General features: G+C 61.8%; 1 protein-coding gene across 3 annotated transcripts in view; it reads right to left on the reverse strand.

Moving 5' to 3' along the window:
* Positions 1–12,270, reverse strand: part of OSBP2 (oxysterol binding protein 2) — a 113,293-nt gene extending 101,023 nt beyond the window's left edge. For 2 of the 3 annotated variants that reach the window (XM_064168814.1, XM_064168815.1), the window contains exon 1: positions 11,931–12,270. In XM_064168814.1, coding sequence (XP_064024884.1) covers positions 11,931–12,199 — 269 coding nt within the window. In that variant the 5' untranslated portion in view covers positions 12,200–12,270. Of the gene's footprint in view, positions 1–10,213; positions 10,334–11,930 lie in introns of all 3 variants that reach the window. The other variant, XM_064168816.1, reaches the window with a different exon arrangement.
* Between the last annotated feature and the right edge of the window lie 1,980 nt (positions 12,271–14,250).

Here is a 14,250-nt window from a genome sequence, read left to right on the forward strand (position 1 = left end):
CTTCTGAATCTCACAGCCCTGAGCCTCAGCCACCCCCAGGTGCTTGTGTCCAGACACCTCCACAAGGGCTCTGACCACAGGCTAAAGCTCCCCTCCACAGAATGCCAGGATGCCAGGGGTTGGGAGGCAGCTCCAGAGAGCAGCCAGCCCAAGCCCTGCCAGGGCAGGGCACACAGAACACATCCAGGGGGGCTTGGCAAGGCTCCAGAGCAGGACACTCCACAGCCTCTCTGGGCAGCCTGCTCCAGGCTCCAGCACCCTCACAACAAACAACTTTCTCCTCCTCTTCACACTGAAGCTCCTGGGTGCCAGTTTGTGCCTGTTGCTCCTTGTCCTGCCTCTGGGCACCACTGAGCAGTCTGGCCCCAGCCTCTGGCCCAAGCCAGTCAAGAGCTGTCCCTGCCATGGCAGGGAGGTAGCAGCAGAGGATCTCTGAGGTCCTTTCCAACCTGAGCCACTCTAGAGCCCTGTGCTCCTTCTGCAGCCAGAGCCACCCAAACTCACCTCATTACCAAGGCAGCTTCTCCTCTACCTCTACTCTGCCCTGCTGAGACCTCCTCTGGAGTTCTGCCTTCAGTCTGGGGCTCCCCAGTTGCAGAGGGGCAGGAGTCCAAGGGAGGGCTGTGAGGATGAGGAGGGGACTGAAGCACTGCTTGGTGAGGAGGGGCTGAAGGCCCTGGGGCTGCTCAGTCTGGAGAGGAGAAGGCTGAGAGGGGATTGGATCAATGTCTGTAACTCTCTGGGGCTGGGGGTCAGGAGGGGGGCACAGGCTCTGCTCACTGCTGCCTGGCACAGGACAAGCAGCAGTGGATGGAAGCTGCAGCACAGGAGGTTGCAGCTCAGCACAAGGGCAACTTCTTGGCTGGAAGGGTCCCAGAGCCTGGCACAGGCTGCCCAGAGAGGCTGTGGAGTGTCCTGTGGAGCCTTTCCAGGCCTGTCTGGATGTGTTCCTGTGTGCCCTGAGCTGGGTTGTGTGGTCCTGCTCTGGCAGGGGTTGGGCTGGATGAGCTCTGTGGGTCCCTCCCAACCCCTGCCATGCCTGAGGCTGTGATTATCCCAACTGGAGCCTGTCTCTTTTCCACCCCTCTCCAAGAGCCCTGCCTGCCAACAGCTGCAGCAGACCTGGACACAGCAGTGTGGAACCAGCCCTGTGCCTCCCACAGACAGAGACTTCAAGCCCGGGGCAGACTCCCAGGAGAGGCCAAACAGTTGCCATGGATATTTGCTGCTGCAACCAGACCTCGGGTCCTGTGCCCGGCTGAGTGACAGCCACAAAGCACCAACTCAGCCAGGAGAAGCCAACAGCAACCCTCAGCACCACATCTCCACAGGCTTGAAACCCCTGCAGGGCTGGGGGCTCCCCCACTGCCCTGGGCAGCCTGGGCCAGTGCAGGCTGAGCTGTTCCCATGCTGACTGCCAGTTCCTGAGGGTTTGGGAAGGAAGGGCCTGGGAGTTAAGCAGCTTTGGTGCCAGCAGTGAGCTGGCCTCTGACCGTGGCAGGCATTGCCCTGGAGCAGGGCACTGGCACAGGTGTGGAGGGCTCTGGGGCTTGTCTCAGGTTCAGCAAGTCAGCCTTGAGAGATTCCTGCTGGTTTGCATCTCCCTGTGGAGAAAGAGACCTCAGAGCAGCAAGTCCTGTGCCCCAGGGAGGGATCCTGCATCAGGCCAGCTCAGTGCTGTGTCTGCTGCTGGGCTCCAGTGCAGGAGGGGCAGGGAACTGCTGCCGAGCCCAGGGCAGGCTGCAGAGCTGCTGAGGGGCCTGGAGCAGCCCCTGGCAGCAGGGCTGCACCTCCAGCCCAGCAGGAGCCAACCCCACGGGGAGCAGCCCCTGAGTGACCTAAGCCAGGCCCCAGCAAGGGCTCAGGGCTCTGCCCAAAGCTGCTTTGGTGCCCACCCAGGGTCACTGCTGCCCACCCCTGGGGTCACATCTGACAGCTGGAGGAGCAGTTTGCTCTTCTCCTCTCCCTCCACCTCTGCTCTAGGGGGGCACAGGTGGAGAGTTGGGCCAGTTGTGGGCTGCCCAGTGCAGGAGAGAGAGGGAGCTGCTGGGGAGAGCCCAGGGCAGGCTGCAGAGCTGCTGAGGGGCCTGGAGCAGCTCTGGCAGCAGCAAAGGCTGAGAGCCTGCAGGAGAGCAGGGCCAGAGGGGAGTGAGCAGTGCTCAGCAGCAGCTAAAGGAGCTGTGGGGGGCAGGAGGCTGGGGCCAGGCTCTGCTGAGTGGTGCCCAGGGCCAGGACAAGGGGCAGAGGGCACAGACTGGCACCCAGGAGGTGCAGAGATTTTCTGCATGCTTTGGGTTGGAAGGGACCTCAAAGGTGACCCAGCTGCAACCCCCCTGGCATAGGCAGAGACAGCTGCCAGCAGCCCAGGCTGCTCAAGGCCTCATCCAGCCTGGCCTTGACCCCCTGCAGGAGGCAACAGCAGCTTGGCACTGTGCTGCTGGGCAAGCTGCTGTGGGTGCCCTGCTTTGGCAGGGGCTGGCTGATGCCCAGAGGAGCCTTCCAAGCCCCAGCCTGCTGGGCTGGTGGGAGCCTTCCCAAGGCCACTCAGCTGCAGGGTCAGGGGTCAGGAGGCTCCACAGCTATCAGCGAGCCCCAGGCTGGGAGATGAGCTGCACACAGCAGCCACAGGCAGGCAGCAGCTGCTCAGGGCAGCATTTTCCTGCTCTGCTCCTTACCAAGTGCTCAGCAGAACTCTGCCCCAGCTACTGCTGCAGGTTAGGACTGGCTGTTTTGGGTTAGAGAAGCAAAAGAGCAGAGCAGAGACTCCCACACCCTCAGCTTCACCTCCACCAGCAGGGCAGGAGCTGCTGGCAGCTGCCAGGGTGCCCAGACAGCACTGCTGTGCCAGGCAGGCTTGGAGAACTCAGCCTATTTTTAGGGAGCAAGTTCCCTCCCCCTGAGTCACTGTGGGGACAGACATCTCCAGGCTCGTGATTGCCAAGCAGAAATACCCTTGAAGCAGCAGAGAAAAGATCAGCTAAGCAGGAAAGCTGGCAGAAATGCAGCCTGCCCCAAAGCAGCCTCTGCACCACAGCCAGGGCCACACAGCCAGCAGGGCAGGCTGGCACAGGGGGCAGCAACATCACCTGGGGACAGCAGGAGGCTGGAAGGGCCACAGGGTTCAGAAATGCACTGCCAGGAGCCCCTGCTTGCAGAGGTGAATGCTGACAGAGCCTGGGCAGGGACCAAGCAGCAGACACAGCAAACCTGGGCTGCAGGCAGAGCAGTGTGGGCAGCAGGGCAGGAGAGGGCATTGTGCCCCTTGGCACTTGTGGAGTGAGGCCAGAGGAGGCCACAGAGATGCTGGCAGGGCTGGAGCAGCTCTGCTGGGAGCACAGGCTGAGGGAGCTGGGGGGGTGCAGCCTGCAGGGCAGAAGGCTCCAGGGGCAGCTCAGAGCTGCTGCCAAGAGCTGAAGGGCTCCTGCAGGGAGGCTGCAGAGGGACTTGTGCTGAGGGGGTGTGAGGCAGGCCCAGGGCAATGGTTTGGAGCTGAGGCAGAGCAGGGGGAGAGTGGAGCTGAGGCAGAAGCTGTGCAGTGTGAGGCTGCTGAGCCTCTGGCATGGGCTGCCCAGGGAGGCTGTGGCTGCCTCCTGCCTGGGGGTGCTCAAGGCCAGGCTGAGTGAGGCCTGGAGCAGCCAAGCCCAGCTGAGAGCTGCCCCTGCCCATGGCAGGAGGGTTGGAGTTGATGAGCTCTGGGGTCCCTCTCTCAGCCTCTCCAGGACTCTGTGGCAATGGTTCCAGGCCAGGGCAGGCAGCCACTGTGCCCCTGCAGCGTGCCCATGGGGGCCAGGGCAGGCAGCCACAGTGCCCCTGCAGCGTGCCCAGCACCGCACAGCCAAGGCTGGCAGCAGCTCCCCCGAGGGGGGCAGAGTCTCTGCTGCCACCGAGCTGCAGCCTGCCCACGCCAGCTGTACCAGGCAGAGCTGGGCAGCAGGACCAGCAGTGGGTGGCAGGAGGCAGGCCTGGAGCTGTGACCTTCCTCTGCCCTTACAGAGCACCACAAGGAGGGCTACGAGCAGCAGAGGTCCAACTGCTCCTCTGTGCTCCTCAGCACCAGTGCAGAGCAGAAGCAGACAGCAGAGAGGAAGGGACTCTGCAAGGGCTGCAGTGACAGGGTGAGGGAGAATGGCTGTGAGCTGAACAGGAGAGCTCTGCAGGGCAGATGAGGAAGACACTCTTGCCACTGAGGGTGGCGAGGCACTGGCACAGGCTGCTCAGGAAGGCAGTGGCTGCCCCCTCCCTGAAGGTGATCAGGGCCAGGCTGGAGGTGTCCCTGCCCAGGGATAGGGTAGGAACTGGATGACCTTCAAGGTCCCTTCCAACACAACCCAGGAATCTAAACCAGGCCTCTCAGTCTCCCATAAGCATCCAGGCAGCTTCCTACCTGCCTACAGCTGCAGGACATAGAAGCACAGCAAGAGTGATGCTGCCTGGAGGCTCCCCAAGCAGTCCACCTTGAGACAGGCTTCAGCCACTAGACACAAACCCAGACTGCACTGACCCTCTGCAAAGGTTGGTTCGGCACCAGACAAAGCATTTGGGCCTGCAGAGGTGGATGGGCAGCAAGAGAGCATCAGGACAGTTCTCAGCTCTTGTTGGGGGCTTGCAGCTAGCAAACAGAAGCAGGCAGCATACACTAAGTGAAGGAACACAGGAGAGACCTGGAGCTGCTGGAGAGGCTCCAGAGGAGGCCACAGAGATGCTCAGAGGGCTGCAGAAGCTCTGCTGTGGGCACAGGCTGGCAGGGTTGGGGCTGTGCAGCCTGCAGAGAAGGCTGCAGGCAGAGCTCAGAGCTGCACTGCAGGAGCTGCAGGGGAGCTGCAGGCAGGCTGGGGAGGGACTGCTCAGAAGGGGCTGTGGGCACAGGCCCAGGGCAATGGGTTGGCAGTGGAGCAGGGCAGAGGGAGGCTGGGCACCAGGAGGGAGTTGTGGCCAGGGAGGGTGTGGAGAGCCTGGCCCAGGCTGCCCAGGGCTGTGCTTGAGGCCCCATCCCTGCAGCCATCCAAGCTCAGCCTTGCTGTGTCCCTGTGCAGCCTGCCCTGGCTGGAGCTGTCCCTGCTGCCTGCAGGGGTGGGCAGGATGCCCCTGGAGGGTCCCTGCCAGCCCAGTGCCAGCTGTGAAGCTGTGTCTCTCCGACCACAGCTTTAAACTGGGAGCAGAGCACTCAAGCCTGCAAGCAGCAGCCCAGCCCAGCTCTCTCAGCACTGCTGCCATGTGCTGTGCCAGCACCGTGCCTGCAGCTCCCAGGCAGAGGAGAGGAGCTTCCAAAAGGCAGGCAGGCAACGGCTGAGCAGCGCTCCCCAGCAAAGCCCAGATGGATGAAGGCAGCACCATGTGAAAACAGGATGAGTGGGAACACAAATTATTACAGCACTGCTTCAAAACAAGCAGCTCAAAGTCACTTTGCAGCTCCAGGGCTGTCCCTGAAACCTGGCACCCTGCAGGTGCTGCACCAAGCCAAGGGTCAAGGAGAGGCAGCTCTTGTGTGAGGGAGGGACAGGGACCAACAGGGCTGAGCTGGGAGCCAGGAAATTCCACCTCAACACGAGGAGAAAGTTGTTTGTTGTGAGGGTGCTGGAGCCTGGAGCAGGCTGCCCAGAGAGGCTGTGGAGTCTCCTGCTCTGGAGCCTTGCCAAGCCCCCCTGGCTGTGCTGTGGGTGCCCTGCCCTGGGTGCCCTGCTCTGGCAGGGCTGGGGCTGGCTGCTCTCTGGAGCTCCCTCCCAGCCCTGCCCTGCTGTGACTCTCTGCACCCTGTGACCACAGCAGGTCCTGTCTGAGGCTCTTCAGGCAGCTCCCCAGGGGACAGCAGGCTGCAGGGCAGAGCTGCAGAGGAGGCAACATGGAACTGGAGCTGCACAAAAGCTGAGAGGGCTGCGTGGGGGCAGACAGCACTGCCCTGGAGCAGCCATCTCAAGAGGCAGTGCCCACCTGGGACGAATCAACGCTCACCCAAAGGCCTCCCCAGCCTCCCTGCAAACACTTCTCTGCTCAAGGTGATGAGGTTCTCCTGTGCAGAGACACTAATTATAGATAATGAGGCATCAGTAAGTGGCAGCCAGGCAGAGCAGTTCAGAGAGAGAGCTGTGATCATCAGCAAGTCAAGCAGAGGGGCTGTGCCATGACTAAATGCCTTCCAGCACTGGCATCACCTCCACGCTGCTGCTCTGCGAGGCAGCCAGAAAGCTCAGGCAAAAAACAACCCAAGAGAGACAGCCAAGGGCAAACTAAATGATCCCCGAGCCATGCTGTGCCTGAAGAGCCTCAAGCCATATGGAATCACCACATCCCAGCAGGGTGGGCTTGGAAGGGGCCTCTGGAGCTCAGCCAGCCCAGCCCCTGCTCCAGCAGGGCACCCCCAGCAGCTTGCCCAGCAGCACAGTGCCCAGGGGGGGGTTGGAAGCTCTCCACACAAGGACACTCCACAGCCTCTCTGGGCAGCCTGCTCCAGGCCTCCTGCACCCTCACAACAAACAACTTTCCCCTCCTCTTCACATGGAACCTGCTGGGTGCCAGTCTGTGCCCACTGCCCCTTGTCCTGTCCCTGGGCACCACTGAGCAGAGCCTGGCCCCAGCCTCCTGCCTCCCACAGCTGCTTCAGCTGTTGCTGAGCATTGCTCAGCTGCCCTCTGGGGCTGCTCTTGTGCAGTCTCTCAGCCTTTGCTGCTCCCAGAGCTGCTCCAGGCCCCTCAGCAGCCTGCCCTGGGCTCTCTGCAGCAGTTCCCTGTCCCTCCTGACCTGGGAAGCCCACAGCTGGGCCCTGCACTCCAGATGTGGCCTCCTCAGGGCAGAGCAGAGGAGGAGCAGAACCTCCTTAGACCTGCTGGCCACGCTTCTCTTCATGCACCCCAGGACTCCAGTGGCCTCCTTGGCCAGGAGGGCTCCCTGCTGGCTCCCGGGGAGCTCCTTGTCCCCCAGCACTCCCACTGGCCTTGTCAGTGAAGCTGCTTCCCAGCAGGTCCCCCCTCACCTGTACTGGTGCAGGAGTTTGTTCCTCCCCAGGGGCAGGACCAGGCTGAATGGCAGCACAGCCCTGGGGGTGTCACCCACTCCTCCCATCAGGTGTCTGACTCTAGAGGATGGCACAGCAGAGTAAACCCTGAATCACTCCACTGTTAGCATTTTCCACAGGTCCAGAGCAGGGAGTATGAACCAAAAGCCCATGATCAAGATGAAGGTGCCAGGCTCTACCTGGGGGTGCCCAGGGCCAGCACAAGGCCCAAGAGGGCTAAGGTGGCAGCCAGGAAGTTGGAGGTGAGGCTGAGGAGAAAGTTGTTTGTTGTGAGGGTGCTGGAGCCTGGAGCAGGCTGCCCAGAGAGGCTGTGGAGTGTCCTGCTCTGGAGCCTTGCCAAGCGCCCCTGGCTGTGCTGTGTGTGCCCTGCCCTGGGTGCCCTGCTCTGGCTGCTCTCTGAGCTCCCAGCCCTGCCCTGCTGTGATTCTGTGATCCTGGGTCTAACTCTGGCATCTGCTCTGAGGGATGGAAGTGCTTGCTTTGAGCCAAACCTCCCCAGGAGCTTCCCCTCCACTGCTGCTGCCTGTGGGTATTGCCCCCTTGGCAATGTGCTGGTTGGTACCCAGGGCATGAGTACAGCTGCAGGTGGCTGCAGTGTGCCCCACTGGATGTAGTCAGAATCGAATAGAATCACTCAGGTTGGAACCAGCAACAGAAGAAGGGGAGGACACAGGCCCAAGCTGTGCCAGGGGAGGTCTAGGCTGGATGTTAGGAAGAAGTTCCTCACAGACAGTGATTGGCACTGGAATGCCCAGGGAGGTGGTGGAGTCGCTGCCCCTGGAGGTGTTCAGGGTGTTCCTGTGTGCCCTGCCCTGGGTGCCCCTGCTCTGCCAGGGGGTTGGACTGGATGCCCCCTGGAGGTCCCCTCTAACCCCTGCCGTGCTGCGACTCTGTGACCCGCAGGGCAGATTTGATGTCCCCATAGGTGCAGCAAAGATACAGGAGGCTTTAACTCCTCCCTCGGGAAAGGAGTCCCTAATTAGAAGCTTTCACTCAGCAAAACCTGTCCCTGTGAAGCCACCTGGGTGACACCCAGGAGCTGCCCCTGGCTGCCCAAGAGCAGCCCAGCCAGCAGCTCCTGCGCTCAGCCCTGTGCCATCACAGCAGCACCTCCCAGCAGGATTTCAACTCCACAGACAAAAAACAACCCCCAAAGCCTCCCAGGAGGCACCAACACACCTGAGAGGCTGGTTTCAGAGCAAGCTGAACAGCAAAGGAAACGAAAAAGCTCCAGCCTGGATCCAAATCAATACCCACGAGGAGGCCACTTGGGCACCGCTGCTGCTGCTCCTCCAATGAAGATGATTTCACCATGCAGGCAAAGGGAAGCTTTCTACCAAGCCTGTCCTGAGCAGTCAACAGCTTAATCATCCAGGCTGTGTAGCACCTTCCAGACAGAATCCCACCACAGTGGGCTCAGAAGTGACCCCTGGAGATCAGCCAGATCAAGCCTCCTGCTAAAGCAGGGGCAACCCAATGGCAGCTCACCCAGGATCACGATGGGCAGGGGGTGTTGGAAGCTCTCCAGAGAAGGAAGCTCCACAACCTCTTATAGATACATGGAATAGGATGTGTTGGAAGGGACCATAAAGCTCATCCAGTTCTTATCCCCCTGCCATGGGCAAGGACACCTCCAAACCAGCACAGGGTGCTCATGGCCTCATCCAGCTTGGCTTTGAACACCTCCTCCAGGGAGGTTGTGGAGCACAGAAGCACCCAATGTGATCTTTGATCACATTGGGTGCTTCTGTGCTCCACAACCTCCCTGGGTAACCTGTGCCAGGGTCTCACCACCCTCACCCTGTGTCAGTGTCTCACCACCCTCACTCTAAGGAATTTCTTCCTCATCCCTGCCTAAATTCTCTCCCTAAATCCTCTGCATCCAAGTCAAGCCCTGCCCAGCAGCCTGCTCGCACAGGAGCGGTCCATGAAGATGCTCAGCCTGATATCTGGAGGCTGCTGTCAGTTAGCTCTGCTCTGGGGAGGCCTCAGCTGCAGGGCTGGGGCCAGCTGTGGGACCCCAAGACAAGAGAGAACTGAACCTGCTGGAGAGGCTCCAGAGGAGGCCACAGAGATGCTCAGAGGGCTGGAGCAGCTCTGCTGTGGGCACAGGCTGGCAGAGTTGGGGCTGTGCAGCCTGCAGAGGAGAAGGCTGCAGGCAGAGCTCAGAGCTGCACTGCAGGAGCTGCAGGGGAGCTGCAGGCAGGCTGGGGAGGGACTGCTCAGAAGGGGCTGTGGGCACAGGCCCAGGGCAGTGGGTTGGCAGTGGAGCAGGGCAGAGGTAGGTTGGGCACCAGGAGGCAGTTGTGCCCAGGGAGGGTGTGGAGAGCCTGGCCCAGGCTGCTCAGGGCTGTGCTTGAGGCCCCATCCCTGCAGCCATCCAAGCTCAGCCTTGCTGTGTCCCTGTGCAGCCTGCTCTGGCTGGAGTTGTCCCTGCTGCCTGCAGGGGGTGGGGGCAGGATGCCCTTGGAGGTCCCTTCCACCCAGTGCCAGCTGTGACTCTGCATGACAGTAACCCCACGTCCAGCCCTGCCCCGCAGCGAGTGCTGTGAGCTGCCCCCCGACGTGCTGGCCTGGCTGGCACCGAGCAGTGCTGCTTCTGAGGAGGCTCATGGAGACTTCTCTCCATTTAAGAAGAACTCCACCACGTGCTCCCTACTGTATTTTTGTACTCCTGACTCACAGCCAAATTAACTCAGCTCTGATCAAGCCCCACGACGAAAAGGCGGCACAAAACCCTTCAGCATCCCCCAGCAGCTGCTGCAGGAAGGCTCCCCCAAATCATGCAGCTCCAACTCCTTCCCAGGCTGCTCAGAAGCAATTCCTTGGGTGTTTTTGTTTGTTATTTCAACCTAAAACAGATCAAATTGCCTTAAAATAACCCCCAGCTGCTCCAATCTAAACTAATTGTAAGAAACCCACTTGTTTGCCCATGACAGCCTTGGCAGGCACACAGGAGCGTTGTGAGATGGTTCGGAGTGGAGCATTACACTGCAACCACCTTCTCAAGCCACAGAGCTCTGCTGGCCCAGAGCTGGGCAGGAGCTAAAGAGCATGAGCATACCAGAAGGGATTGCAAGCAAATTAGCTTCATTACTAAGAGGCAACCACATTCCTGTGGGGGTGTTTGCTCTGGACCACTTTTGGGGGCGGTTTGAACAACTCCAAGTAGATAAAGACACTGCTGAACTTCTGACCTCTGACCTGTCACGGTCTGACTCCAGGATTCAGGTTTCAGATCTCTCTTTAGAGGTGGAGGAGTTTAAATCAACACCTGAGAGCAAGCTGGAACTCGGGGATCTGCCTCAGGCTAGGTGGCATGAGCTGGAGCAGAGAGAAAAGCAGGAGGAGGACTTTGTCAGGAGGAAAACAGCTTTTAGACAGCAGCCCTCGCTCACAGGGGTTGGGACTCTGCCGATGCATCACCAAACTCCTGACTGTAATATCCAGGACGTTTCCCATGCTCTGAAACACAGCCAGCATCTACTGCCCAACGCTGAAGGTGACGGAGCTGTCACCCTCCAAAGGACAAGAGCAAGGGTGAGCCTTCCCAAAGGACAAAACCACCCAGCCCCTGTAACAGCCACGGGTTTATTTTTACCACTCCACCACCACGAGAAACATGAGAATCAACCCCAGAGTCGTGGACGTGTTTCGGCTGGAAAAGACCTCCAAGATGCCCAAGTCCAACGCCATGGCTCTGCAAGCAATCCCTGCCCTGGCAAGAAGCCAGCCAAGAGGTCAGACCTGCGCGAAGGAGATGTGATCCCACAGGAAACAGGATGTGCAGGAGCTGTGGTCCAGCCCTCCGTGCCCTGTGCCACAGAGAGGATGGCCGAGCTCAGACCACTCCGCTTTGGGGTGGGTGTCAAGAGAACGCCCAGCGGTGCCCAGTGACAGCAAAGGGGGCGACAGGCACGAACTGGAATCCAGGAGGTGCCATGAAACGTAAGGGCAAACTTCCTCGGTGTGAGGGTGCTGGAAGCCCAGAGCAGGTTTGTGGAGCCTCCTCCTCTGCAGAGCTTCCAAACCCACCTGGTCATTGTGATCCTGGGCGAGCTGCTGGGGGTGACCCTGCTTTAGCAGGAGGACTGGACTGGATGATCTCTGGAGGTCCCTTCCAACCCCACCACCCTGCGATGCTGCAACTCTATCTGCTGTCAGAGAGAACCTACCACGACGCCGCCACCTCGACTCAACTCTCGCAGCCTCCCACCCGATCCCCTCCCCACCGGACCTGCAACGAAGTCTGCCCACAGCCCACCGCGTCAGACAGTGCAGAAAGCCAGGCAGGGCTTGGGAGCCCCGGGTGAGCGCTGGAACTTCCTTCCTTCCTCCACCAGCACAGCCTCCTGCCCCGGCTGCCTCCGGGCACAGCCGCCCAGGCCACCCTGCCCCCTCGGCGCAGCGCTCGCCCTCCCACTCGGCTCCTGCCAGCATTCGCAGCCTCCGGGCTCCTGCCCGCAACAACACAGCAGCAGAAGCAGGTTACAAAAGGGGGCGGATTTGAAGCGAGGGTTTTGGGGGCAGGGTGTTAGCAGGCTGCTGGCTCTGGCTGCACGGGCAGCCGGAGCAGCGGCACCGCCGCGGCCGCAGGGACGGCAGATCTCCCCGGACGAGCCCCGCAGCCGCTGCAGGGGGCCGCGGCAGACCCTACCGGCGCCGCCGGATCGGACACTGCGTTCTGCTTTACAAGGGGGGGGCAAACCACAACGCGAACGGAGCGAAACCAGGCGGCTGCCGCTCCGCAGGCGCAGACCCTCGGACTCCACCACGGCCTCTGCCTGGCGGGGACGCCCGACCCCGGAGGCGGCACCGGGCACCCGAAGGACACAGTCCCCGCCGCGGCAGGCCCGGGCCAGGCCGAGCCGAGCGGCCACCGGTACCGGCCGGTTCCCCACTGCAACCCCCGTCTGGGTACCTGTAGTAGCTGAGCAGCCCGTTGCTGAGCACGAACCAGCGGCGCTGGTAACCCTTCAGGTAGTTGGTCCACTTGAAGAGCCAGCCCTTGTACGTGTCGGAGCCCGGGGCGGCGGGCGGCCCTACCGCCGCTCCCCCGCCGCCCCGGCCCCCCGGTTCCGCGCTCATGGCCGGCAGCTCCTGGCAGGCCAAGCAGGGGACGGCGCTGAGAAGAGAAACCAGCCCGCGGGTGCTGTTGCCGCCGCCACACAGCGCGGCCGCCTTCCCCATAGACCCCGCGGCTCGGCTCCGCTCGGCCCCCGGGCTCCGCTCCCGCCGCCCGCTCCGCTCCGCCGGGCACCGGCTGGGGGCGGCGCCGCCGCCACGTGACGCGCGGCTGGGGCGGGGGCGGGCGGGGGAGAGGGGCGCGGGCGGCGGCGGGGCGCGGGCGCCCCCTGGCGGCCGGGGGGGAACGGACGCCCACACCGGCGGTGCTGTGGCACAGCTGCCCCCGCCGCCACCTCGCCGCCCCGCCGGTACCGGGGGCGCGTATGGCGGCCTCGCCGCGCCGAGCCTTCCCTTCCAGCCGGGCAGCGGGGGTGAACAAAGCGTCTGCGCCTCGGCGGAGTGCCGGAGAGCGCTGGGGACAGCAGGGACAGGGAGGTCTGCGCTTACATACGGCCTCGGAGCGCCGAAAGGAAAGCTGCGGACAGGCTTCCGAGCAGGGCCCGCGGGGCCAGGACGCGGGGGGGTGGTTTGAGACTGAAAGAGTGGAGAGAAGGGAGAAGTGTTCGCTGCTGAGAGCAGCGAGAGCCTGGCCCAGGCTGCCCAGGGAGGTGGGCGCTGCCCCACGGCTGGCACCAGTGCAGGGCAGGCTGCTTGGGGCTGTGCTCAACCTGCTCTGCTTGCAGCTGTCCCTGCCGGCTGCAGGGGCTTGGACTGGGTGAGCTTGCAAGGTCCCTCCCCACCCAAAGCATCCCAGCGTTGTGTGATCCCTGGTGAGAAGAGCACCAGGAGGGGAGCACTGCCTGGCCCCGTTTGCCCCGGGCTCAGCCCCGCGGCCTCGAAGGCAGCGCTACTGCTGCAGCCAGAGCTCAGCCGTGCTGAGCTGGGGGCTGAGCTGGCTCCTGGCCTGGGCTCTGCAGGGGCTGGATGCCTGGGCTGAGGGAGCCCGAGGTGGTCCTGGCCAGCCAGCACACATGTTCCATAAGGACAAACTTGTTTGGTGTGAGGGTGCTGGAGGCCTGGAGCAAGCTGCCCAGAGAGGTTGGGAGTTCTCCTTGTGGGGAGAGCTTCCAACTCTCCATGGCCATTGTGCTCCTGGGCAAGCTGCTGTGGGTGCCCTGCTGGAGCAGGGGGGTTGGACTGGCCGAGCTCCAGAGGTCCCTTCCAAGCCCACCCTGCTGGGATTTTGCAGGGGTGCCTTGCTTCTCCTGCCCCCCTTATGCCTCACTGGCATTTCTCAGTGCTATTTCTTGCTTTCTTTGTTCTGTTGTTTTCTGGATCTAGATCCACAAGAAGGACCAAGTGATCAAAGACCTCAAAACCAGTGGCTGAAGACTCCAACCCCACCTGGACATTGCAATCCTGGGCAAGCTGCTGTGGATGCCTTAGCAGGGGGGGTTGGACAGGCTGATCTCCAGAGGTCCTCTCCGACCCAAACCCATCTGATTCTATAAAGTGCTGTCACAGCTCGCACCGAATCCCTGCCTGCTCAGCCATGTGAAGCTGTGTCCCACTCACCTACCCCTCCCCATCAGCCCATGGTCCTTTTCTCTCTGAGCTGGGTCACATCTGCCTGGGCTCCCTCTCCACAGTGAGCTCAGCAAGGCACCGGAGGGCTCTGTGACAGATGCTGCCCTGTGTCCGCCAAGGCTCCTTATCTCCACACCCCGGGGGATCGCCTTTCTCTGATCTCTCTAATCTGCTCTGATCCCCCTGATCGAATTACTGCTCACCCATCACCTGCACCTCTGCTGCCTCATGACAGCCCTGCCAGCACAGGCAGCCCACACCAGGACTCCTGCCAGTCTTGCTGGGCTCCCACAGGGCTGAGGTGTGAGTGAAGGGGCTCCTCCAGCCCCTGCAGACAGCTCCACCTGGCTCCAGCCCTTGGCTGAAAAAAGAGGTAGGCAGACTCCATCCACTGTCCTGAATGGAGCTGCTTCTGCTCTCCTGAAGCTAGCTGAGCATCTTCTCCTGCTCTAGAGATGACCCTGGGAGTCCTTCAGCCACAAGGACCAGCACCTCTGGCACTAGCAGACACTGAGGCAGCTCTAAGGGCAAGGCTTGTGTCCAGAAGCAAACTGAGAGTAAACTACTCCAACAGTTGTGTACTGCCA

The sequence above is a fragment of the Pogoniulus pusillus genome, chromosome 30 (genome assembly GCF_015220805.1).
Source record: "Pogoniulus pusillus isolate bPogPus1 chromosome 30, bPogPus1.pri, whole genome shotgun sequence".
In the NCBI taxonomy this organism is placed as follows: Eukaryota; Metazoa; Chordata; class Aves; order Piciformes; family Lybiidae; genus Pogoniulus; species Pogoniulus pusillus.